Source organism: Oncorhynchus clarkii, chromosome 12 (assembly GCF_045791955.1).
Source record: "Oncorhynchus clarkii lewisi isolate Uvic-CL-2024 chromosome 12, UVic_Ocla_1.0, whole genome shotgun sequence".
Classification (NCBI taxonomy): Eukaryota; Metazoa; Chordata; class Actinopteri; order Salmoniformes; family Salmonidae; genus Oncorhynchus; species Oncorhynchus clarkii.
The window spans coordinates 28,529,545-28,555,505 of NC_092158.1; the positions used below are offsets into that span (position 1 = coordinate 28,529,545).

Consider the following 25,961-nt stretch of genomic DNA (forward strand, 5'->3'; position numbering starts at 1 on the left):
TAGTGAAGTAACACTATTTTATTATCAAAGTTGAAAAATATCTCATTGAATTAAATATTCTCAAATGTGTAAAGCATGTCTATATGATCTACTAAATGCCTAGTATTTGGGAACTCATTCTGCCTTGATTTCAAAATCATATTGAACACTGGATACTGCCCAGCATTGGCTTGAACTATTGAAACATTACAAGGTTATCACATTAAATACATTGTCATACAACACAACATTTGGCCATGCTCCGTTGGTCAATTTGATACCAGACTGGTTACATTTTGCAACAAAATAAAGCTCTATGATTGGTCTGAGAAGACGTGTTCCAGACAAGCACTGGCAGGCTGCTGTAGAGCTGACTGGAAGACGCCAGGAGAGGGCACTGTGGTCCGCTAACCAAAACCATATGGCTACTGTTGCTCCTGTCTGGCCAAGGCCTCTGCTTCCTGTGGGTGGTATGAAAACAGTGCTAAGAAAATTATACAAAACCAGGGTTGAGACCAACTGTAATTATGCTTCCACCAAAAGGTTAATGTAATTTTAAAAACACAATTGTGTATAAGTGTTGTAATGATATAGTACAGTAGTCAACAGAACAGTCTCCACCTGCTGCTTAAAAGCAGGTCAGCATTCATTGCCTCTATATTGTGCAACAGAGCTGTGAAATACATGGTAAGAGGAAACACTGCCTGGGAATTGGAAGTAACATGGAGATCTTACAATGAACTACTCACAACTACTCTGTCCCTGTAGGATCAACAATGTTATTGTGAATCAATAACTACTTTGTTATTACGAATCAATTTGTAGTGCATGCCTCTTTTGTGAGGTTTTTATTTTTTCCTGGACAAAAAGCAAAACAATCATTAAAGGGGCAATCTGCATTTGCTACATCCATTTTTGGACTTATAAATTAATTATATGTACCTGTTGATTTTTGAAGATGATAATGTATAAATGAGCTTAGATCAATTGTTGTACCCCATCGGATCCCAAAATATAAGCTTGTTTTACTCCAATGTTTGTAAAGAAAGTAAACACTATATAGCCTCAAAACATGGTTAAAACTATCATTTTTATATCATGGATTGTCAGTCATTGCATCCATACCACTGTCTATGAAATTGAGGGTGGTTATATTTTTCTAGCTCCATCCCTCTGCTTTCTACCGAATCAGCGGAGGGGAGAACAATTTGTTAATGTTGCAACTGCTGATTGCCGCTTTAAAACTTCTGAGACCTCAGAGAGAAGTACAACAGGTAGAAATCTAAATATACAGCGAAAGCCAGTTGAACCAGATACTAAACACGTGTTCAACACATGGGGATGAATTGCATAATAACATGCCACAAAAACCTTCCTCCAGAACATGAATTTACATTTCATAATATATCATGAGTGTTAGTCACATGCTTTTGAGCTTATTTTTGGGACAAATGTAACTTATACACTGATTGTGTTGTAGTCTAACTGTGTGGTTGAATATCATTGTCTTACGTCAGATGTCATCACTCTTACGCGACGCTCTTCCCTCAACCCGATAGAACAGTTAATTAGGCCACACATACCCATTGGCCAAAAATAGCATTCCAGTCATTTTATAATGGCTGTATACAGCTAGGGCCAGAGGGCAATTTTGGACCATCTTTTATTATGTAAGCTACAATCAGCACTGTAAGGTTCACTTCAAAACAACAAGCAATCAATTAAAAGTAAACGGACTGGTCACCTGTGGTTTTGACAGACTGAGTATGTCCATAAGACCATTGTCTTTACCTTGGAGCCTAGAGGGGCTGTTAGGCCCAAAAAGGCATACACTGCGTGCTCCTCACGGGCATCAAAGAAGGCCTCATAGTTCTGTAATGACAATACAAGGGAAGCGGTCTCACTAAGTACGTTTCATTAGGTTATCACACAATTTGTTACAGAAGGTACCGGGCTGTAATATTCTCACGGAGTATGTTGAGAATGTGTACTTTCAATTAGAACAGAATAAATATTAACCAGGCACTCACTATGCAGTTGCAAGCCTACTGTCCTTTGACCTCTCATCATCAGTTCCAGGCAATAAGCTTCACTACACAGTGATGGGGTCAGTACAGTACAACACTCACCCCACAGTATTGTTCTTCATTAAATATCTGTGGAGGCAGGGGGACACCCGTCATTGGTCTGAAGTCTTCAGGTACGTTCTCCCTCATCCACTTCCTGTTGTCTTCACTAGTGACGATGTCACACTCCTCAAAGTCAATCTTGTTGACAGTAAGGAAACCCATGATGTCTTGCTGCTGCTTCTTAATCTACAGGCAGAGAGGGGCTATAGATTAACTATGAGTTGTTGTAATAATGATACAATAATAATACGGTTTGGGTGGCGTATGGGGAGAAAAGCCTCTATTCACTTTGCAGAGCCTCTGCTGCCGGGCTGCATTCTACATAAGAGCCTGAGGACTAAGACAGACCCAATAAGGCCTCTCCACAACCAGGATCAGCTAAGAAGTCAGGCACAGACCAAATATGGCAGCAGGATGAGTGCCCAGTGTTCCCATGCTACCACTTATGTTCTGTCTAAACTGCGCTGCATGACTTTAGTTAAGAATTAGAGGAAGAATACTTTGGAATATGACATCAAATTATATAGATGAAACATGCTGTCAACTCTTGTACACAAAGAGGCCTGGCTTTACAATTAGGTATACATAACAATTTCTGTATGGTCATTGTTGTGACTTGCAAATTCACAGTAAGCAATAATATCCGTCTTTCAGACCAGATAATTCAGAGGTTGGCTGAGGCAGTCGTTCTGTAGCCATTGTGCTTTTTGACTGATTCTTTAGAGGGTGACGTACTGTAATTGGGTGAGGTATGAAGCTCAGATGCCCAAAGACTGATCCTGTCCAGCTATTCTGGCCTAGAACCCCCCTGGCAACAGTAGGAGTGTTGTTTTACAGTATGTAGGGAAGGAGTGGTGGGCCAGGAAAATGGAGGAAGGTGGTGGTGAGGGAGTCAGCATCTGCTGGGAGAGTCTAATTAAGCCTGACCCCTCACCCTCACCACTTGGACTAAAACAGTTGCTTGAAAAAATCTGAGATGTTTCACCAAGTGCTTCACCTAAACATTCTTGTCTGCATGCTCACTCATAAAAATACGCCAACACAGATGGGTTTGAGCAGGAGTAAGTGACTGCTATTCCTACAGACAAATACGTGACTATGTATCCTCTTATATTATACTGTGTTGTACCTGCATTTTAGATACAATACAATCATAGCATTGTGCTAATACTATATTAACACTATGCAAATGAATACAATAATAGTCATAACAAATCAATATCTCCAAAATGGCAGGTCCTCCTTGTTTTAGGGCCATTACAATATGCATTGTCATGCATGAGAAGCCTATAGAATCTAGTGTATTTGTGCAGCTGTCCAGCTTCTACTCTATCGCTTGGGACATCCCATGCACAACTTGCAGAACTTTCAAAAGCAAGTTTATGTCGACGCTAATTCAATACTCGATAGAGCCGAATTCATATGATAGTATCTGCGTAGCTACAACAGAGCAATAGCACACTCGTATGAGCCCGCCACACCTACCTAATCATGCAAATACATGTCATTTGAATTCGCCAAGAAAATGAACATAAACAGTCAATAGGCTACAAAGCTTACTCAATACTCTAGGTTTCTTACCGCTGTCGATCCAGAGGATGATGCTATAAAGACTTTTATCACCATGGCTGTTTGATTCACTCCCCAAAACCAAGTGAACGGTGCACACTGCACCAACGTCTCCAAATGATCTCGTTCTCTCTCTCGCTCTCTCTCTCTCTCTCTGTAACAACCGATGGAAATCAGATATCTAAAAACAATTGGGAACACTATCCCAGTGCTTTCGAAACGTATTTCCAAAAGCGTTTGACTACGTTCATATTTCTTACGCCTATTTACATAGCTTAATAAACACACATCCCATATATTTAAAGTAAGACTTTTAATAAGTATACACTAAATAAAGCAAATAGACGTATGCTCTGACATAAGGAAAATACAGTAACAGGTTTACAACCTACTAACTACCCAATGTAGGCCTAAAGCTGTCTGATAAGAGAATATTGCCCTATCAAAAATCCGGGTGATTATTTGGCGTCATTGTTTTTCTTTTTAAGAATAGCCTATTTTGTCTTCCAACATTTTAATGATTTCATCTCATGGTGGCTGAACAACACTAAGCGCATGAATGCAAGCAGAATTGCAACATTAACGTCTGTGATTTCTTATATTTTCTTGCGCCAGTCCGTGAATAGGCCTAGCTGTTACAAATGATAAACACGTCATTCACTTTCACTAGGAATTTCGCGCGTAAATGAACTACATTGAAAATCTGTTTCTTTTGTGACACCTTGTGCCATCCTTTGATTGGCCAAGCATAACATCAGTCAACATTTAGCCGCACCTACCCCCACCCCCATCCAACCACTGGGTTTAATGTGCTGTATCTTTACTACAGTATTAATAAGAAGACGCCAGTCTCTGCAAACTGTGAACTCTGAATCACAAAATATAGCTATATCTTTAGTTTCTATTAAAGAAGAAAACCTACAAATCCAACATGCCCAAGAGAAAGGTATGTAGAGAGCCTAGATTACAGTATGCGGATATACTTTTTGCCCTGTATAAATCAGTCTTGATATTATGAAGCCTTCGAGACAACGGAGATTAAATACAAATCTGACGTATGTATTTATGTTCACTCTTGCAAAAAAATAATTTGATATAATTATTAGATTTTTTTGGTTTGCAAAGAGCGTCTTATTTCGCCGAATTTAGAATGTTTCGAGGGATTTCTTGAGAGGCGCACACAATCTTCTGTCTGGTCTGAAGTCAAGCTGGATCTCCATGCTATTGAAACCACAAGCAGCCATGCTTTGCAGTTCCTACCCACATCGCGAACACAGCCAAACAAAACGGATGCCTTTTGATAGTTAGACCGTGTAAATCTGCACGTAAATGGTACAGAAAAATAAAGTAAAAACTCTTCTTTTCTTCCTCAATATAATTTAATTCTAAGACCGTCGCAAAAATGATCATTTTAATGTTTTCTTTGTTCGCGTTAAATGGGTGCTATTGCGCCTTCTTATCGCCAGGGGGCGGAACACAGTTGTTTCTGCCCCTCCCCCTAAAATACATTTGGTGAAAACAGATGAGGACTAATGTCCCAATGAAAAAAAATAACCAGGTCCACTGCTTCTTCTACTCAACGCATAGAACATGAAGCGCAAATCTAGAATGAGTAGAGGCTGGCTGTATAGGCAAAGTGTAGGCTATTGCCAATGTTTGCAAGCGGCTAAGTTTCTGTGAACTTGCAGTTACACATTTTAGACAATATTTAAATTTTCAGCAATATATATTATGTTTTAGATACGCATGCTATTGTTTCCAATCATTTTTAGTAATGTATTTTTTCATAAATTTTGCAGGGAGCCGATGGAGATGTCAAGGAGGAGGTAAGTGATACACACACACAAAGACTCACACATGAATATCACCCTTGTAGAATAGGCTACAGGTTGCAATCTTCACCATTATTGAAATCATCACTAGTGATTACTGGTGATTGATTTTATCACATTATTTGCTCGTAAAAACCAGAAAATATTACATTTGTTGAAAAGTATAATGCATTCTTGAAATAGTGAAATATTCAATTGTCTGCATTATGAAGATGAAGCAAACATCCTCATTCAATTCCTTTTAAAATGTTTTCACACACCTTTGATTGAGTAATATTATTCTCTTTTCTTACATTAGCCTTCAAGGAGATCTGCACGGTTGTCATCGGTGAGTACATTTTGTTTCTTTAAAGCTACCTTTTGGAAATGTAATATGTAAATAGGCATCAGCACTACAACTATTTAACCTTTAACTAAAAATATATTTTCTTCTTTTCAACTATCAAATCAAATCATATTTGTCACATGCGCCGAATACAACAGGTGTAGGTAGACCTTACAGTGAGAGGCTTACATACAAGCCCTTAACCAACAATGTAGTTTCAAGAAAATACCCCAAAAAAGTAAGAGGTAAAATAACAAATAATTAAAGAGCAGCAGTAAAAGAACAATAGTGGGGCTATATACAGGGGATACCAGCACAGAGTCAATGTACGAGGGCACCAGTGTCAAGGTAATTGAGGTAATATGTACATGTAGGTAGAGTTATTAAAGTGACTATGCATAGATAATAACAGAGTAGCAGTAGCGTAGAAGGGGGGGCAATGCAAATAGTCTGGGTAGCCATTTGATAACTTATATATTTTTTGTTCTGTTTCATGGTATGCAATGCATTGCTTTGAAAATCTATTGTATCAATATACTCTTCCTTCTGTATTTTTCAGAAACCAGCCCCTCCCAAACCAGCACCAAAACCAAAAAAGCCAGCTAAAGTAATACTTACCTGTCTTCAACATCTACTCATTCAATATAATTATGCATGTCAGGTGTTTAGCATGTCATGTTGTCTTTTCAGCACATTCACACCCATATTAAGTGTCTAGACAATTACATAATTCTGAGGTTCCAGGCAGAGAAGATTTGACAGATAGGCATGTAAATTGTCCCCACAGAAAGAAAAAGAAGTAAATGACAAGAAGAAGGAAGACAAGAAGAAGGTGAAGCCAGCAGCAGTCGAGGAGCCTAAAGAGGAGACCCAGTCTGAAAATGGCGAGACCAAGACAGACGAAGTATGTCATGCCATATCACTGATTGTTAATATTAAGACTATCATTTTTAATTGGAAGTATTATCTCGAGAATGTTGTTTTTAGTTAGTTGTATCTTACTATTTCTAGAGGCAAATCCATCTAAAAACATGAATAATTCAGGACTCTCAGTGTCTCACAGTGAATGGCTCTCAAGGTCTTACTTTTGTCATCTTACAGGTAGAGACTCCAGAAGAGAAGACTGAGTAGCACCTATCCTGTTCGTCCAATCCCCTCCCTTGTATGGCCCCCCAAGTCTCATGTGTTTTCCCTAAAACCTCCATTACCTTATTAACAGAGGAATATTTTTATCAACAATTTTGTAATTATTGGTACAGGTTTTTAGCACAAAACAAAGCTAAATATGGAAGATTGTTCTGTTGTGCAGTGGTCATATCAAGTGTTTTTAAGCAAACATAATTACGGTTTCGTTTTTTTATTAGTGTTGGTACCTTGTTGGGAGCTCAAAAAATAATGCTGGCTGGCAGACTAATTGCAGGTGGTATAGTATCACATTGTAGGTTTGCCAACTCACAACATTTCACTTTTGTTGGTGGTTGTATTTTTACCCTTGATATGTGCTGTGTTTTTTCTTTATGTGGGGGTTTACTTATTTTCAACGTGAATGTCTGTAAGAGGAATTTAAATATTGAAAAAATATTGAAAACATTCCAGGCTTAATAATGATGTGGGCATAACTGCTTTTGAAATAATCTTGCTCTGAATTATTTTGATGACAAATTATTTTAACGGCAGAAGAGACTTGTTGGAAGTCGCTAATGCTTTTTGAAACAAATGTTGGGATTTTTTATTGAAATATGCCGCCATCTGTTGTGTTCCCACTGAAGTTCTGGATGTCTAATTGGAATTTAATAAAATAGTAATTGGAATTTTCCTCATGAGGTTGCACTCTGTCTCATTACTTTACGTGTCATTATTACTGTATCATTACCATATCATATATAAACAAACAATCTTAAATTAATGACTGATGGAAAACTTTTGGTCAGAGGTAGCATTTTGCAACATACTTTCTGGATTTGTCTAAATGTCTTAGTCACTATTTGCTGACCAAAACTCAAAATGAGAGTAAATGGACCCTAGGTACAATACATGACCAAAAGTATGTGGACACCTACTTGTCAAACATCTCATTCCAAAATCATGGGCATTAATTTGGACTTGGTCCCACCTTTGCTGCTCTAACAGCCTCCACTCTTCTGGGAAGGCTTTCCACTAGATGTTAGAACATTGCTGGGGAGACTTGTTTCCATTCAGCCACAAGAACATTAGTGAGGTTGGCCACTGATGTTGGGCGATTAGTCCTGGCTCGCAGTCAGCATTCCAAAGGTGTTCGATGGGGTTGAGGTCAGGGCTCTGTGCAGGCCAGTCAAGTTCTACCACACTGATCTTGAAAAAACATTTCTGTATCGACCTCGCTTTGTGCACAGGAGCATTGCCATGCTAAAACAGGAACGGGCCCTCAAACTGTTGCCACAAAGTTTGAAGCACAGAATCATCTAGAATGTCATTGTATGCTGTAGCGTTAAAATTTCCCTTCACTGGAACTAAGGGGCCTAGCCCGAACCATGAAAAACAGCCCCAGACCATTATTCCTTATCCACCCAACTTTACAGTTGGCACTATGCATTGGGAAAAGTAGCGTTCTCCTGGCATCCGCCTAACCCAGATTCGCCTGTCGGACTGCCAGATGGTGAAGCGTGATTCATCACTCCAGAGAACGCGTTTCCAGAGTCCTATGACAGCAAGCTTTACACCACTCCAGCCGACCCTTGGCAAAGTGCATGGTGATCTTAGGCTTGTCTGCGACTGCTCTGCCATGGAAATCCATTTCATGAGGCTCCAGACAAACAGTTATTGTACTGACGTTGCTTCCAGAGGCAGTTTGGAACTCGGAGTTGCAACCCAGGACACACAATTTTTTACGCGCTTCAGCACTCCGTGGTTCCGTTCTGTGAGCTTGTGTGGCCTACCACCTCGCGGCTGAGCCGTTGTTGCTCCTAGACGTTTCCACTTCACAATAACAGCACGTACAGTTGACCGGGGCAGCTCTGGTAGGGCAGAAATTTGACGAACTGACTTGTTGGAAAGGTGGCATCCTGTGACGGTGCCACGTTGAAAGTCACTGAGCTCGTCAGTAAGGCCATTCTACTTCCAATGTTTGTCTATGGAGATTGCATGGCTGTGTGCTCGATTCTATACACCTTTCAGCAACGGGTGAGGCTGAAATAGCCGAAGCCACACATTTTAAGGGGTGTCCACATTCTTTTTTATATATAATGTATCATGCCAGCTTACTTGTATAGAGCCTACAAATCACCACAAAGACATGATTTTGCATGTCTTGCTAAAGCATGCAATTTTTCAGCTCTTAACATTTTAATTGTTTGACATGCAAATTGGTAACCTTGCTCTAACTAGGGCTAAGTAGTGTTTGGCAGTACCCATTAGCCGTAGCTTTTGTGGAGCGATGGGTAACAATGCTTCGAGGGTGACTGATGTGTGCAGAGCGTCCCTGGTTCGCGCCCAGGTCAGGGCGAGGGGACGGATGTAAAGTCTATACTGTTACATATAATAAATAATATGCCGTTATTTTTGCCATATGGTAAGTTTTGTGCTTGTCTGAAAATAACCCTATAGTTGTAGTTGCAACTTAATTTAATATTTGGAAGTACATAGTCTAAAAGTGAAGGCAAGACATTAGATCAACATCCATTAAATCAGAATATAATAGGCCTTACTTGTTTATTTATTTGAAATGACAATCTCAATACCCCAGAATATGCTCTACTCTCAGACAAATTAATTGAGGTTGATAAAAACAATTTTATCTACAAATATGTCCTCAATAAAAGGTCTCTGTCTTGGGCTCGATTTCCCAAATGCATTTTAAGGATAAATTAGTCTTTAGAACCATAACGATAAACTAAGTCTTCAGATGCTTTTGGGAAACCGGGCCTAGTACTATATGTTATGAACTCCTCACCAAAACCAGGTGGTATGGCCACCAGGTGGCTCGTGCTGGAATTGCAAATGTTCTGTCATTGGTCGCGGGAGGGCGCTAACAAAGCTGTGAGATAGCTTGAGAAAGGAAAAGGCCAAACGCTGGGAAGCAATTCAAGTGGCTATTTTCCAAATACACCTAAACATTAGTGAATCAAATGTCGATGTTCTTATCAAGTGATGGCAGAAGAACAGTGTTCACAAATCGAAGCTGGTGAGTGTTACGTGTCTAGCTATTTCTCTCTTTAAAATATTAACGCAAACACAGTTTAGGTCTTGAGTCAGTTAGCCTAGCTATCTAGTAGTTAGCATAGCTGGCTAGCTTAGCAAGCTATTGAATGGTTTAATAATGCGCCTCTCTATTTTCAGAATTGTATTACCTCATTGCCAGATTTCTCCAGTCGGGACCGTGTAAAAAATCGGCACAGGTAGGAATGACAAGTTATATCAATAACTTTAACTACAATTGCTATCTATCTAAATATCTCAATGTGTGCTAAAGACTAGCAACTCTCTCCATAGATCCTGGTTGAGGAACTGGAAGAGTATGAGGTAAGCTGCGCCCGCTCTCGTCTATATTAGCTTGTTCTCAGGTCTCGTTTCCGCGATATTGGGGCGCTTTCTGCTTTTATTGGTATGGTGTGCTTTGTTATTGATAGAGGCATGAACAATACGGCAACTATATTATTGTATTTATTGAGTTTTGGTGCATTTATCTAACCGCGTGTCTTCCGTTTAGTTGATACCGAAACGATGGAGTTGGAACGGCAAACAATACAAACGAAACTTCCAAGACTGGGTGAGTGTTATTATAATAAGTTCATAACCGGCTATCCAATCAATCGTGTAACTTTTGATTGCGAGAATACATTTGTATATCAATATTTTGTCGGCTTTCAAATGTTTTTGTTCAGTTGATGGATGATAGTTATTTTTAAACCATCTGTGCGTTTGAGTAAATGCCGGCATTTGATTACTTCAAATTAATATTTGGTCAGGAATTATAGCCGTGTTGTGTGTGGGCAAAGAGGAGGGGTAAACAGAATGAGGCTGTACAAAGGCTTAGGAAACGTCCATCTTACCAGACAGCCAATGAAATAGCAGTTAAGGCGTCCGCATGCTTCCCACCCGAAACAGTTATTGCATATATTATGACGACATTTTAGTATCGGCAAGGGTTTTTTCGGCTGTTCGTGCACAGGACATATTTTTTTCTCGAGGCAAAACGAATGGTGCTTCGAGGACAAAGTAGGTAACATTATGACGTCAGGGATTTTTAGGTCGGAGCTCTAGAAAGATGCCTTATTTCCTGACTTGGAATTCCGAGTTTGTTGACCGTACAAAAGATTTTCCCAGTCGAAGCTCGTTTTTTTCCGAGTACCCAGTTGTTTTGAATGCTCGGAAGTCGGAGTGTTCCGAGCTCCCAATTGTTTTGAACGCAGCAGAAGTTCGGTCAGAGAAATCTAGGCCCCTTTGTCAGAGATTGGTCAACATTGGGGATTAATTCAATGAATTGTTTGTCATTGAGTGAGAGAACTCGTTTTCATGTACGTTTTTTCACTTGAGAAGTACTGCACCAAACATCTTAGCTAGATGTAAAATTGCGCAACTAAGAGCTCTGCAAAAACGTCAAGATGAAAGACCGATTTCTTGAGTTATTTTTGATTAATTAAGCCTATACTGGCTAAGGCGTCTCATGATGGACAAACGGCACTAATTGCAGTTTTTTTAAAAATTTTCAAGCGAAGGTCTTAATATTTTAAGGGAGTATACACGGCACAAACCTTCACTTAGCACAGCCGAGTTCTGCTAGGCTCGAACCGAACCTAGTATGCAGAGCCTTTACTATTTGAGACAGCTGGGAGAAGGAAGGTGATTCAGATGTCTAACTGCAGTGTGTGTGTTTCCCAAATCAAATTGTATTTATCACATGCGCCGAATACAACCGGGTTAGACCTTACAGTGAAATGCTTACTTACAAGCTCTTAACCAACAATGCAGTTTTACTAAACAAAAAGGAAGAGATGATGATGATGATGATAATAATAACAAATAATTAAAGAGCACTAGTAAAATAACAATAGTGGGGCTATATACAGAGGGTACCGGTGTTGGGGTAATATGTACATGTAGGTAGAGTTATTTAAGTGACTGCATAGATAATAATAGAGAGTAGGGGGGCAATGCAAATAGTCTGGGTAGCCATTTGATTAGATGTTCAGGAGTCTTATGGCTTGGGGGTAGAAGCCTCTTGGACCTAGACTTGGCGTTCTGGTACCGCTTGCTGTGTGGTAGCAGAGAGAACAGTCTATGACTAGGATGGCTGGAGTCTTTGATGCCTAGTACAGGGGTCCTGGATGGCAGGAAGCTTGGCCCCGGTGATGTACTGGGCCATACGGCAGGCTAGCCTAGTTGGGCGGCAGGCTAGCCTAGTGGTTAGAGCGTTGGAATAGTAACTGGAAGGTTGCAAGTTCAAACCCCGAGCTGACAAGGTACAAATCTGTCGTTCTGCCCCTGAACAGGCTAACTGAAAAATGAAGGCTATTCCATGCAAGAAATTACCAATAAACTGAAGATCTCGAACAACGCTGTGTACTACTCCCTTCACAGAACAGTGCAAACTGGCCCTAACCAGAATAGAAAGAGGAGTGCGATGCCCCGGTGCACAACTGAGCAAGAGGACAAGTACATTAGTGTCTAGTTTGAGAAACAGATGCCTCACAAGTCCTCAACTGGCAGCTTCAGTAAATAGTACCCGCAAAACACAAGTCTCAACATCAACAGTGAAGAGGTGACTCCGGGATGCTGGCCTTCTAGGCAGAGTTACTCTATCCAGTGTCTGTGTTCTTTTGCCCATCTTAATCTTTTCTTTTTATTGGCCAGTCTGAGATGTTTTTTTCTTTGCAACTGCCTAGAAGGCCAGCATCCCGGAGTCGCCTCTTCACTGTTGACATTGAGACGGGTGTTTTGCAGGGTACTATTTAATGAAGCTGCCAGTTGAGGACTTGTGAGGCATCTGTTTCTCAAACTAGACACTCTAATGCACTTGTCCTCTTGCTCAGTTGTGCAAATTCTAAAATTATAAACTTGGATTAGCTAACACAACGTGTCATTGGAACAGAGGAGTGATGGTTTCTGATAATGGGCCTATGTAGATATTCCATAGAAAATCTGCCGTTTCCAGCTACAATAGTCATTTACAGCATTTAATAATGTCTACACTGTGTTTCTGATCTATTTTAATGGACAAATTGTGTTTTTCTTTAAAAAACAAGGACATTTCTAAGTGACCCCAAACTTTTGAACGGATGTGTATGTACGTATAGGTAGGAATAAAGTGACTAGGCAACAGGATAGATAAATAGTTGCAGCAGCATATGTGATGAGTCAAAATAGTTAGTGCAAAAAAGGGTAATTGCAGATAACCAATAGCTACCCGGACTAACTATTGAACTTGGGAGTATGAGCTGTTCAGGGTCTTGTTGGTATCGGACTTGGTGCATCTGTACGCTTGCTGTGCGGTCGCAGATGGAACAGTCTATGACTATAGTGGCTGACGTCTTTGACAATTTTTAGGGCCTTCTGACTGCCTGGTATAGAGCCACACAGTGGAGGTGTCGTAATACCTATAAAAATAGTGGTCAAACAGGGAAATGGTTCCAATAGTTTTTCCCCAAAGGGAATTTTAGAAACACTTAAAATAAGGGATATGTTTTGTGTAGGCTTACCCTTGCGTGATGTTTTGATAACCATGTACAGTGGGGCAAAAAAGTATTTAGTCAGCCACCAATTGTGCAAGTTCTCCCACTTAAAAAGATGAGAGGCCTGTAATTTTCATCACAGGTACACTTCAACTATGACAGACGAAATTAGATTAAAAAATCAAGAAAATCATATTGTAGGATTTTTTATGAATTTATTTGCAAATTATGGTGGAAAAATTATAAAAGTATTTGGTCAATAACAAAAGTTATCTCAATACTTTGTTTTATATACGCTTTGTTGGCAATGACAGAGGTCAAACGTTTTCTGTCTTCACAAGGTTTTCAAACACTGTTGCTGGTATTTTGGCACATTCCTCCATGCAGATTTCCTCTAGAGCAGTGATGTTTTGGGGCTGTTGCTGGGCAACACGGACTTTCAACTCCCTCCAAAGATTTTCTATGGGGTTGAGATCTGGAGACTGGCTAGGCCACTCCAGGACTTTGAAATGCTTTACGAAGCCACTCCTTCGTTGCCCGGTGACGTGTTTGGGATCATTGTCATGCTGAAAGACCCAGCCACGTTTCATCTTCAATGCCCTTGCTGATGGAAGGCGGTTTTCACTCAAAATCTCACGATACATGGCCCCATTCATTCTTTCCTTTACACGGATCAGTCGTCCTGGTCCCTTTGCAGAAAAACAGCCCCAAAGCATGATGTTTCCACCCCCATGCTTCACAGTAGGTATGGTGTTCTTTGGATGCAACTCAGCATTCTTTGTCCTCCAAACACGACGAGTTGAGTTTTTACCAAAAAGTTCTATTTTGGTTTCATCTGATCATATGACATTCTCCCAATCTTCTTCTGGATCATCCAAATGCTCTCTAGCAAACTTCAGACGGGCCTGGACATGTACTGGCTTTAAGCAGGGGGACACGTCTGGCACTGCAGGATTTGAGTCCCTGGCGGCGTAGTGTGTAACTGATGGTAGGCTTTGTTACTTTGGTCCCAGCTCTCTGCAGGTCATTCACTAGGTCCCCCCGTGTGGTTCTGGGATTTTTGCTCACCGTTCTTGTGATCATTTTGACCCCACGGGGTGAGATCTTGCGTGGAGCCCCAGATCGAGGGAGATTATCAGTGGTCTTGTATGTCTTCCATTTCCTAATAATTGCTCCCACAGTTGATTTATTCAAACCAAGCTGCTTACCTATTGCAGATTCAGTCTTCCCAGCCTGGTGCAGGTCTACAATTTTGTTTCTGGTGTCCTTTGACAGCTCTTTGGTCTTGGCCATAGTGTAGTTTGGAGTGTGACTGTTTGAGGTTTTGGACAGGTGTCTTTTATACTGATAACAAGTTCAAACAGGTGCCATTAATACAGGTAACGAGTGGAGGACAGAGGAGCCTCTTAAAGAAGAAGTTACAGGTCAGTGAGAGCCAGAAATCTTGCTTGTTTATAGGTGACCAAATACTTATTTTCCACCATAATTGGCAAATAAATTCATAAAAAATCCTACAATGTGATTTTCTGGATTTTTTCCCCACATTTTTTGTCTGTCATAGTTGAAGTGTACCTATGATGGAAATTACAGGCCTCTCATCTTTTTAAGTGGGAGAACTTGCACAATTGGTGGCTGACTAAATACTTTTTTGCCCCACTGTAAATCTCTCAGACAAGGTGACTTTTATCAATATATTCAGATCTATTTTCTCTGATTCGAAAATGCTAATTAGCATCAAATTAGACATCATGCAAGACTACAAATTCCTGCAAGCTCCTGCACGTGTCAATTTAAAACTTGCACAAGACAATGCACAGAATTGTCAATTTTAAATAATTTTTGCCAATTTATTATAACTACAGTTAGCTAACATTTGATAGTTAATCTAGAGATTCTTACCATTGCTTCGATTCTTCAGTCTAGTCCAGATCATCATGGCATTTGTAGTTCTTTGATAGCCACATTAGCAGCTAATTTTGTTGGGGTAAATACAAGCAAATATATTGATAAATGTCACCTTCTCTTAAAGAGATTTACACGGTTATCAAAATGTCATGCCAGGGTAAGCCTACGCGAAACACAGGCCTTATTTTAAGTGTTTCTAAAATTGCCTATGGGAAAAATGAATGGTGGAAAAACGGTTGGAACCATTTTCTTGTTTCTTTGGTGGGGTTTTAACGGCGGTTCGCATCCAATGTTAATGGTGCATTACCGCCACCAACTGGACGGGGTATTGAATAAGAAACAACAACAAAAAACACTGCGGGAAAGTGGGAAACGGGCATCATACCAAAACACACGGCAACTTAGAAAACCCATCCCACTTCTTCATTCACAGTCCACTCTTCCAGAATACATCCCTACACAGGCTCAGGGGTCTGTGATGGTGGTACATTCACCAACAGGATTTCTTGCACGGCCTTGGCTGTGAAATCACGAAGACCCAAAAAACGTTCAGCGGCATTCACTATGATTCCAATTTTCTTAGACGACTTCTCTGCTTGTGCTGTACAGAAGGTGTTGTCCTGACACCACACTGACCGGTCACTGACCTTCCTACAGGCTGTCTGATCGGTGATCTGGCCAACCACTGTCGTATCATCAGCAAACCTAACGATGGTGTTGGAGTCAAGTGCAGCCACGCAGTCGTGGGTGAACAGAAGGTACAGGAGGGGATGTTGAAGCTCAAGTCGACTACAAAACCCACAATGTAATGCTCTCTCTCTGGGGTGGCTAGCAAACATAGCTACACATAATAATACCAAAGTCAATATCAGCATATGAAGTAGTCTAAAATCACCCAAACAGACTGCACTATCAATTTAGGAGATTCTCTCTGAGTTCAACTTGCAGTTTGCCTCTGCCCAGAGTGAGTGCAAAGTACGTTGCTATAACAACAATGGCCCTTTCTCAAATTTCTCAGACGCGTGTTGCGAGATGGTACTTGAAGGAGAAAATTTGTTGAATAATTTGGTAAAATGCCAAAGAATGGGACATGTAGCTGCTCAGTGTTAAGGAAAGAAAATATGTGCCAAGTGTGGAGGGGCACATGATTATATTGATTGAGGAAGCAATGTGAAGGTTAAGTGCTGTAATTGTGGAGGAGAACACAGTGTTATTTCTTACATTAGTACCCCAGGTCATCTTAGGTTTCATTACATACAGTCGAGAAGAACTACTGAATATAAGATCAGCGTCAACTCACCATCAGTACGACCAAGAATATGTTTTTCGCGACGCGGACCCTGTGTTCTGCCTTACAAACAGGACAACGGAGTGGATCCTATGCAGCGACCCAAAAAAACGACTCCGAAAGAGAGGGAAACGAGGCGGTCTTCTGGTCAGACTCCGGAGACGGGCACAGCGCACACCACTCCCTAGCATTCTTCTTGCCAATGTCCAGTCTCTTGACAACAAGGTTGATGAAATCCGAGCAAGGGTAGCATTCCAGAGACTGTAACGTCCTTTGCTTCACTGAAACATGGCTCACTGGAGAGACTATCCGAAGCGGTGCAACCAACGGGTTTCTCCATTCATCGCGCTGACAGAAACAAACATCTTTCTGGTAAGAAGAGGGGCGGGGGCGTATGCCTCATGGCCAACGTGACATGGTGTGATGAAAGAAACATACAGGAACTCAAATCCTTCTGTTCACCTGATTTAGAATTCCTCACAATCAAATGTAGACCGCATTATCTACCAAGAGAATTCTCTTCGATTATAATCACAGCCGTATATATCCCCCCCAAGCAGACACATCGATGGCTCTGAACGAACTTTATTTAACTCTCTGCAAACTGGAAACGATTTATCCGGAGGCTGTATTCATTGTAGCTGGGGATTTTAACAAGGCTAATCTGAAAACAAGACTCAAGACCAAATTTTATCAGCATATTGATTGCGCAACCAGGGGAGGAAAGACCTTGGATCATTGTTACTCTAACTTCCGCGACGCATATAAGGCCCTGCCCCGCCCCCCTTTCGGAAAAGCTGACCACGACTCCATTTTGTTGATCCCTGCCTACAGACAGAAACTAAAACAAGAGGCTCCCACGCTGAGGTCTGTCCAACGCTGGTCCGACCAAGCTGACTCCACACTCCAAGACTGCTTCCATCACGTGGACTGGGAGATGTTTCGTATTGCGTCAGATAACAACATTGACGAATACGCTGATTCGGTGTGCGAGTTCATTAGAACGTGCGTTGAAGATGTCGTTCCCATAGCAACGATTAAAACATTCCCTAACCAGAAACCGTGGATTGATGGCAGCATTCGTGTGAAACTGAAAGCGCGAACCACTGCTTTTAATCAGGGCAAGGTGTCTGGTAACATGACCAAATACAAACAGTGCAGCTATTCCCTCCGCAAGGCTATCAAACAAGCTAAGCGCCAGTACAGAGACAAAGTAGAATCTCAATTCAACGGCTCAGACACAAGAGGCATGTGGCAGGGTCTACAGTCAATCACGGACTACAGGAAGAAATCCAGCCCAGTCACGGACCAGGATGTCTTGCTCCCAGGCAGACTAAATAACTTTTTTGCCCGCTTTGAGGACAATACAGTGCCACTGACACGGCCTGCAACGAAAAAATGCGGTCTCTCCTTCACTGCAGCCGAGGTGAGTAAGACATTTAAACGTGTTAACCCTCGCAAGGCTGCAGGCCCAGACGGCATCCCCAGCCGCGCCCTCAGAGCATGCGCAGACCAGCTGGCCGGTGTGTTTACGGACATATTCAATCAATCCCTATACCAGTCTGCTGTTCCCACATGCTTCAAGAGGGCCACCATTGTTCCTGTTCCCAAGAAAGCTAAGGTAACTAAGCTAAACGACTACCGCCCCGTAGCACTCACATCCGTCATCATGAAGTGCTTTGAGAGACTAGTCAAGGACCATATCACCTCCACCCTACCTGACACCCTAGACCCACTCCAATTTGCTTACCGCCCAAATAGGTCCACAGACGATGCAATCTCAACCACACTGCACACTGCCCTAACCCATCTGGACAAGAGGAATACCTATGTGAGAATGCTGTTCATCGACTACAGCTCGGCATTCAACACCATAGTACCCTCCAAGCTCGTCATCAAGCTTGAGACCCTGGGTCTCGACCCCGCCCTGTGCAACTGGGTACTGGACTTCCTGACGGGCCGCCCCCAGGTGGTGAGGGTAGGCAACAACATCTCCTCCCCGCTGATCCTCAACACTGGGGCCCCACAAGGGTGCGTTCTGAGCCCTCTCCTGTACTCCCTGTTCACCCACGACTGCGTGGCCACGCACGCCTCCAACTCAATCATCAAGTTTGCGGACGACACAACAGTGGTAGGCTTGATTACCAACAACGACGAGACGGCCTACAGGGAGGAGGTGACGGCCCTCGGAGTGTGGTGTCAGGAAAATAACCTCACACTCAACGTCAACAAAACTAAGGAGATGATTGTGGACTTCAGGAAACAGCAGAGGGAACACCCCCCTATCCACATCGATGGAACAGTAGTGGAGAGGGTAGCAAGTTTTAAGTTCCTCGGCATACACATCACAGACAAACTGAATTGGTCCACTCACACAGACAGCATCGTGAAGAAGGCGCAGCAGCGCCTCTTCAACCTCAGGAGGCTGAAGAAATTCGGCTTGTCACCAAAAGCACTCACAAACTTCTACAGATGCACAATCGAGAGCATCCTGGCGGGCTGTATCACCGCCTGGTATGGCAACTGCACCGCCCTCAACCGTAAGGCTCTCCAGAGGGTAGTGAGGTCTGCACAACGCATCACCGGGGGCAAACTACCTGCCCTCCAGGACACCTGCACCACCCGATGTCACAGGAAGGCCATAAAGATCATCAAGGACATCAACCACCCGAGCCACTGCCTGTTCACCCCGCTATCATCCAGAAGGCGAGGTCAGTACAGGTGCATCAAAGCTGGGACCGAGAGACTGAAAAACAGCTTCTATCTCAAGGCCATCAGACTGTTAAACAGCCACCACTAACATTGAGTGGCTGCTGCCAACACACTGACTCAACTCCAGCCACTTTAATAATGGGAATTGATGGGAAATGATGTAAATATATCACTAGCACTTTAAACAATGCTACCTTATATAATGTTACTTACCCTACATTATGCATCTCATATGCATACGTATATACTGTACTCTATATCATCGACTGTATCCTTATGTAATACATGTATCACTAGCCACTTTAAACTATGCCACTTTGTTTACATACTCATCTCATTTGTACATACTGTACTCGATACCATCTACTGTATCTTGCCTATGCTGCTCTGTACCATCACTCATTCATATATCCTTATGTACATATTCTTTATCCCCTTACACTGTGTACAAGACAGTAGTTTTGGAATTGTTAGTTAGATTACTTGTTATTACTGCATTGTCGGAACTAGAAGCACAAGCATTTCGCTACACTCGCATTAACATCTGCTAACCATGTGTATGTGACAAATAAAATTTGATTTGATTTGCAGCATTTACTGAATGCCAGGTATAGAGCGCGGTATAGGATCAGATATAGATATAGGATCAGTCATGATGTATCATATGCAGGGGCCGTAAAACCGATTGGATGTTCCTGTAGTAAGTGGAGCTACTGTCGGTGAAGTTACTAGGGATTTATTTATTTATTTTATTTTCATGGTAGTTAGATCCTGATTTATTGTACAATCCATCACAGTAGGTGGCAGCATGCACTTAAACAATTATTTGCAGACCTCTGTGATATCATAGAAGAATATTTTTTTAATTGTACCTTTATTTAATTGTGGGGCAGCAGGTACCCTAGTGGTTAGAGCGTTGTACTAGTAACCGAAAGGTTGCAAGATCGAATCCCCGAGCTTACAAGGTAAAAATCTGTCATTCTGCCTCTGAACAAGGCACCCTCTGTTCCTAGATTGTCAATGAAAATAAGAATTTGTTCTTAACTGACTTGCCTAGTTAAATAAAGGTTAAAAAATTTTTTTGGGGCAAGACCGTTAAGAACAAATTCTTATTTACAATGACTGCCAAACAAGGACGACACTGGGCCAATTGTGCGCCGCCCTATGGGACTCCCGATCACGGCCAGTAGTGATACAGCCTAGGATCGAACCCAGGTCTGTAGTGAAGCCTCTAGCACTGCGAAGCAGTACCTTAGACTGCTGCGCCACTCAGGATCCCCTAAAAATAATTTGGTACACTGTTTGGATTGAGCACATCTAAATGAAATATATATACTTGGTCATGGCGATTATAAACGGATGGATATATTCTAGACAATATGCCCATACCATCTGTTGGCTGATTTGACAATCTCTAGGGCAGGCAATTGTTGTAAATGCTTTTTGATAGGGGATAACACACTATCTCCACTGACGAGAACCATGTAGCTATGGCACGTTCCTACACAATTTCCTGATTTCACAGACGGACAACTTAAAGTTAAATCATGGGAATTGTTTTATTTTACTCACTGATAGGACATGGGTTTTCACCAAATGGACAGGAGTTTCATGGTTTTTATTTAATGGGGTGGATTATCCCTTTAATACAGGCAAACAACTTTAACTGTGTGTGGCATTTGTGCTTATGCTCCAATGTCTCCCCTGCCCAGTGTCCGTTTTGGGCAGAACATAAAATCTAACTAAAGATGTATTTTGACGTCTAGTTTGTAAATATTAAAGTGTCTAGGGATACGGTTACATTTTCCCTAATGTTGCTTTGATGACATTTTCCTACTGATTCCACTCACACAGGTCTATATGATGACTGTTTTCCCTGATGTGTCCACAGGTGATCTTGAACCAGCACATCCCAGCAGACTACCTGCTGAGAGTATGCCAACAGATCGGTCCTCTCATAGACAAGGAGGCCCCACCTAGCGTCCCTGGAGTCCAGACCCTCCTGGGCTTGGGAAGGCAGTCTTTGCTTCGCACAGCTAAAAGTGAGCCCCCCCCCCCCCCCCCCCCCCAATTCACTGTTTCTTTCTCTTGCCATCAAAGACCAAACAAAATAATGTCATCATCACTAATCAAGGTGCTTGATTACACAGATGCGGAATACATGCCCCAGACTCCCAGGTCATACAGTCTGTAATGCTTTAGAACCATGTGTTCTGTTAGGTTGTACCCACACAGAATGGAGCGGAACTGCTGTTGCTGCGCTGCACCGGGGTCGCCCCCCAGAACCACCAGTCAGCTTTGGGAAGCCCCCCAGCATCGGTAAGCTGTGCTGTAAAAAGAAAATAAATAATATTCCTGAAACCTGTAAATTATTGGAAACACTACAGAGCAATACATATTTCATTGTAAATTCCTTTACCTCTGCCCAACTGACCTCTACCCTCTCGCTGTTTAGTGTCCATCATGGGTGCTCGCCAGGCTACTGGCACTGCCCGCTTCGGCCATGCCCTGCCGTCCTACACCTACCAGCATATGAAGATGCACAGGCGCATCCTGGGCCACCTGTCCTCTGTGTACTGTGTGGCCTTTGACCGCAGTGGCAGACGGATATTTACGGTAAGAGTCTGACAAAAGACGGGAAGATATACCAAAGACAGTTGTTGTCCGTTCCCTCTGAAGTGTGTCAGTCTCTATGCCGCCGGTGTCTCATCATGACCTCTCTCCTTCCAGGGTTCTGATGACTGTCTGGTGAAGATTTGGTCCACGGATGACGGCCGGCTGCTGTCCACCCTGCGTGGCCATGCGGCCGAGATCTCCGACATGGCAGTGAACTACGAGAACACGCTCATAGCCTCGGCCAGCTGTGATAAGGTCATCCGAGTGTGGTGCCTGCGCACCTGCGCCCCCATCACTGTGCTGCAGGGCCATGCAGCCTCCATCACCTCCATTCAGGTCAGGACAAGTAATAGGAACCTAGCTAGTTATAGCCTTCATTATTAATTCGTGTTAGGTTCACTTAACACCTTTTTTGCGCTATTGGTTAGAGCCTGTAAGTAAGCATTTCACTAAGGTCTACTACACCTGTTGTATTTGGCGCACGTGACAAATAAACTTTGATTTGATTCATTTACCTTCTGTGATGTAAAATATCTTGCATGAGGCCTGTTTTTTTTTATTTTATTTTATTTATTTATTTATTTATTTAATTTTTTTTTGCAATTTTGTGACCCTTTCGATTTGAGAAATATCAGTGTGTTTGACACCCCCTGTCTTCCTCAGTTTTGTCCGGCTGTAAAAGGACCGATGCGCTTCCTGGCCTCCACGGGCGCAGACGGCATGGTGTGTTTATGGCAATGGCACTCGCTCAGCATGAAGTTTGTGTAAGTGTTGGACAGCGGAGGTTGTCTGAGGCATCCAGGGAGGAATGACAAGGTGATGGTGTCTTTATTTTCAACAGATCCTTTTTGTGGCCTAAGTGACCCTAACCTGTGTTTTCTGTTTCCTCCTCAGTGACCGGCCAGTCAAGTTCATTGAGCGGTCAAGGCCTGGGGTCCAGATTTCCACCTCCTCCTTCAGCTGTGGTAGGTGGCCCCTAATAAACAACATGCTTTACATTACATTACAATTCCTCATCACATTTTCATTGATTTTATGGAGTTATTTGCAAATTACTATTTGAACAACATGAGTCAAGGTAAAGTTTTCACGAATCCACAGAACTAGATCAGTTTGTTTAATGTATTTACCTGTTGCTCTTTGAATCAGGTGGGATGTTCCTGGCCACGGGCGGTACTGATCATGTGATCAGGGTGTATTACCTCGGCTCTGAAACACCCATGAAACTGTCTGAGTTGGATGCTCACATGGTAAGACAGCAGAGAAGAAGAGAAAAGAGAGCGGAGACAGAAGAATAAATAGCGCTAGAGCACTTGTACTGTTCAGTTTGTTTCTCACTACTCCTTTTGTTAACTCCTACCTCTCTTCTTCCAGGACAAAGTTGTGGTGGTCCAGTTTTGTAACAACAGTAACAGGTTAGTGTGCACACTTGTCTCTTTACTTTGATAAAACTATTTTGATTTGTTGCTGTGTGGGCTCTAACTGCTGTCTGTCCCCAGCCTGAGGTTTGTGAGTGGCAGCCGGGACGGCACGGCTAGGATCTGGCATTACCAACAGCAGGAGTGGAAGAGCATTACTCTGGACATAGCCACCAGACTACCAGGGTAAGACAATACTGTCTATAATTGTCTGTATTGCTGCAAATGGGTGTATGGGTTTGTTTGTCTCGTGGGTAAGTGTTCTTAACGTATGACTGTGTCACAGGAGTGCTGTTGTGAATGGCGAGGACAAGACCAAGCTGGTGCCGACAATGGTGGCCTGGGACCGCGGTGACCGCACGGTCGTCACAGCGGTCTCTAATTACCTGCTCAAAGTGTGGAGCTCTACCACGGGCCAGCTGCTGCATGTGCTGTCTGTGAGTAGATGTCTATCTCCCGTTGGTCTCCTCTGCAAACAGCTGGAGACCTCTGGCTCTGTAGAAAGGCATAAAACCGTCTGGTCTCTTCAGTGAGTGTGACCTGTTGGGACTGAATGTGTTGTGTTCCTCCTTCAGGGTCATGATGATGAGGTGTTTGTCTTGGAGGCCCACCCATTTGACCGCCGCATCATGCTGTCTGCTGGTCACGATGGCAACATCTACATGTGGGACCTCGCCAAGGGAGCGAAGATCCGCAACTTCTTCAACATGGTGAGAGCTGACAGCTGACTGCTGTTCCAGTTAGCAACGGATCTTCATATGTACTACACGGTGAACGTGTTGGTGGCGTACCAGTGTTTTCACCCTGGCCGACATTCACACAAGCCTTCCTCTGTCTCAGATTGAGGGCCAAGGCCACGGTGCAGCGTTTGACTGTAAGTTCTCAGCTGATGGACAGCACTTTGCCTGCACTGACTCCCATGGCCACCTGCTCATCTTTGGCTTTGGCTGCAGCAGACCCTATGAGAAGGTGAGTGTCTGGCCTTTACACATGGCTCATTTGAACATAGATATGTTAATTCCATGTCATCTAAATGCTTGTAAAGAGAATAACAAATCCCCATCTCCTCCAGATTCCTGACCAGATGTTCTTCCACACTGACTTCCGGCCCCTGATCCGGGACGCCAATAACTTTGTCCTGGACGAGCAAACCCAGCAGGCGCCCCACCTCATGCCCCCTCCCTTCTTGGTGGATGTGGACGGTAACCCCCACCCCACCCACTACCAGCGCCTGGTGCCCGGCAGGGAGAGCTGCAAGGAGGAACATCTGGTGCCCCAGCTGGGCTACATGGCCAATGGTAAACCTCCTTATCAACGCTTTCAACAATGTTTCTTTACCTGGCTCTGGGATCAAAATGTGGATAACGTTGGGAATTGTAACTTCTCTGTTGCTTAGGTGATGGTGAGGTGGTGGAGCAGGTGATTGGCCAGCTAACAGCAGATGAGGGTCAGGGAGAAAGCCCATTGGATGTCCTGATCAGACAGTTGCAAAACCAGCCGGATGAGAGGCGGGACCAAGAGAGAGAGCCTGAAGGAGAGGGGGGTACGTTCCACAGTTTCATATAACCATATTTGCATACTGGAATGACCCTCATACAGTGTATGCATATTGGATTTCAGATGTTGTAGTCATTAATTAAATATTCGCTACACTCGCATTAACATCTGCTAACCATGTGTATGTGACAAATAAATTTGATTTGATTTTGATTTGATATGTGTAACTCTGTTTTTCCTTATTTGAAGCTGGTGAGAGACCAGAGGTAGTGGGATCGCCCCCTAACGTGGGCCTGAGGAGGAGTGGTCAGGTGGAGGGGGTGCGTCAGATGCACCACAACGCCCCTCGCAGTCAGATGGCCACGGAGAGGGACCTGCTGGCCTGGAGCAGGAGGGTTGTGGTCAACGAAGTCCAGCAAGGGGTCCTCCGGTGAGACTGACTGACCAGACAGACAGAGCCTACCTTAGATGGCCTTGAACCTTGTGTTCTAACCAGTCCTGCCCATCTTCTTCATTTTGAGCCTTGGACCATTTGTAAGATTGGTGCTGAGGTAGATATCCCCCAGTGGCTGACTAAAGCTGTTTGCGTTGTGTAGGGTGATGGAGGAGACCAGACGGGCCAAAGGTGAGGTGGAGTGTTCCATCTACAACACAGAGAGGAGGAGGAAGCCTGTACCCAGTTCTCCTAAGGTGACTACACTACTGTCCCACAGCTCTCTATTTCTTTCAGGACAAATGTGTGCCCCTTTGTTGAATTCTACCAATTGCTTTACTTTCTTTTCTATCATTCAACAACGACTTCTCCCCCCTGTAGACTGAGCAGCAGGCTCCCTGCAAGCGCTCCCTGCGGCGGACCCAGAGGAAGAAGAAGCAGACCAGACCTCCACCAGCGTACCAGACCCGCTCAGCAGGAGAACGTCGCCGTGTGAACAGGGGGAGGATCTCTGACAGCCAGATAGACTCGGACAGCGATGGAGAGGTGGGAGGGTTGTAGTCTGTTCTTGAAGTAGCAGAGGACTCGCGTTGTCATGTCAGTGGAGGTCTA

General features: G+C 43.1%; 3 protein-coding genes across 8 annotated transcripts in view; 2 read left to right on the forward strand and 1 right to left on the reverse strand.

Moving 5' to 3' along the window:
- LOC139422974 (adapter SH3BGRL-like) lies at positions 1 to 10,285 on the reverse strand. 2 transcript variants are annotated; one of them, XM_071174510.1, is made up of 4 exons: positions 3,690 to 4,464; positions 2,109 to 2,294; positions 1,771 to 1,851; positions 1 to 440 (listed from the first exon to the last, which is right to left on the reverse strand). In XM_071174510.1, exons 1-4 carry the CDS (start codon positions 3,732 to 3,734, stop codon positions 405 to 407), a joined length of 348 nt encoding a protein of 115 aa, XP_071030611.1. In that variant the 5' UTR covers positions 3,735 to 4,464; the 3' UTR covers positions 1 to 404. The 2 variants fall into 2 exon arrangements, with proteins under 2 accessions (XP_071030611.1, XP_071030612.1); XM_071174511.1 differs by lacking the exon at positions 3,690 to 4,464 and adding an exon at positions 10,160 to 10,285 and having other exon boundaries at positions 171 to 440.
- Positions 4,452 to 7,654, forward strand: LOC139422975 (high mobility group nucleosomal binding domain 7). The gene is made up of 6 exons (XM_071174512.1): positions 4,452 to 4,623; positions 5,477 to 5,503; positions 5,808 to 5,837; positions 6,394 to 6,441; positions 6,622 to 6,738; positions 6,936 to 7,654. The coding sequence occupies exons 1-6, from the start codon at positions 4,609 to 4,611 to the stop codon at positions 6,963 to 6,965; spliced, it is 267 nt and encodes an 88-aa protein (XP_071030613.1). The 5' UTR covers positions 4,452 to 4,608; the 3' UTR covers positions 6,966 to 7,654.
- LOC139422972 (bromodomain and WD repeat-containing protein 3-like) overlaps positions 9,851 to 25,961 on the forward strand; it is a 26,356-nt gene continuing 10,245 nt past the window's right edge. For 3 of the 5 annotated variants that reach the window (XM_071174503.1, XM_071174502.1, XM_071174504.1), the window contains exons 1-21: positions 9,851 to 9,993; positions 10,149 to 10,207; positions 10,302 to 10,331; positions 10,519 to 10,578; positions 21,277 to 21,427; positions 21,606 to 21,704; positions 21,841 to 22,001; positions 22,116 to 22,337; positions 22,665 to 22,765; positions 22,896 to 22,966; positions 23,151 to 23,251; positions 23,376 to 23,416; positions 23,501 to 23,605; positions 23,706 to 23,856; positions 23,995 to 24,129; positions 24,260 to 24,388; positions 24,492 to 24,717; positions 24,816 to 24,962; positions 25,166 to 25,346; positions 25,513 to 25,606; positions 25,731 to 25,895. In XM_071174503.1, the coding sequence (XP_071030604.1) occupies positions 9,960 to 9,993; positions 10,149 to 10,207; positions 10,302 to 10,331; positions 10,519 to 10,578; positions 21,277 to 21,427; positions 21,606 to 21,704; positions 21,841 to 22,001; positions 22,116 to 22,337; positions 22,665 to 22,765; positions 22,896 to 22,966; positions 23,151 to 23,251; positions 23,376 to 23,416; positions 23,501 to 23,605; positions 23,706 to 23,856; positions 23,995 to 24,129; positions 24,260 to 24,388; positions 24,492 to 24,717; positions 24,816 to 24,962; positions 25,166 to 25,346; positions 25,513 to 25,606; positions 25,731 to 25,895 (2,463 nt within the window). In that variant the 5' untranslated portion in view covers positions 9,851 to 9,959. Of the gene's footprint in view, positions 9,994 to 10,148; positions 10,208 to 10,301; positions 10,332 to 10,518; positions 10,579 to 10,955; positions 11,028 to 21,276; positions 21,428 to 21,605; positions 21,705 to 21,840; positions 22,002 to 22,115; positions 22,338 to 22,664; positions 22,766 to 22,895; positions 22,967 to 23,150; positions 23,252 to 23,375; positions 23,417 to 23,500; positions 23,606 to 23,705; positions 23,857 to 23,994; positions 24,130 to 24,259; positions 24,389 to 24,491; positions 24,718 to 24,815; positions 24,963 to 25,165; positions 25,347 to 25,512; positions 25,607 to 25,730; positions 25,896 to 25,961 lie in introns of those variants that run through there. The other 2 variants (XM_071174506.1, XM_071174507.1) reach the window with 2 other exon arrangements.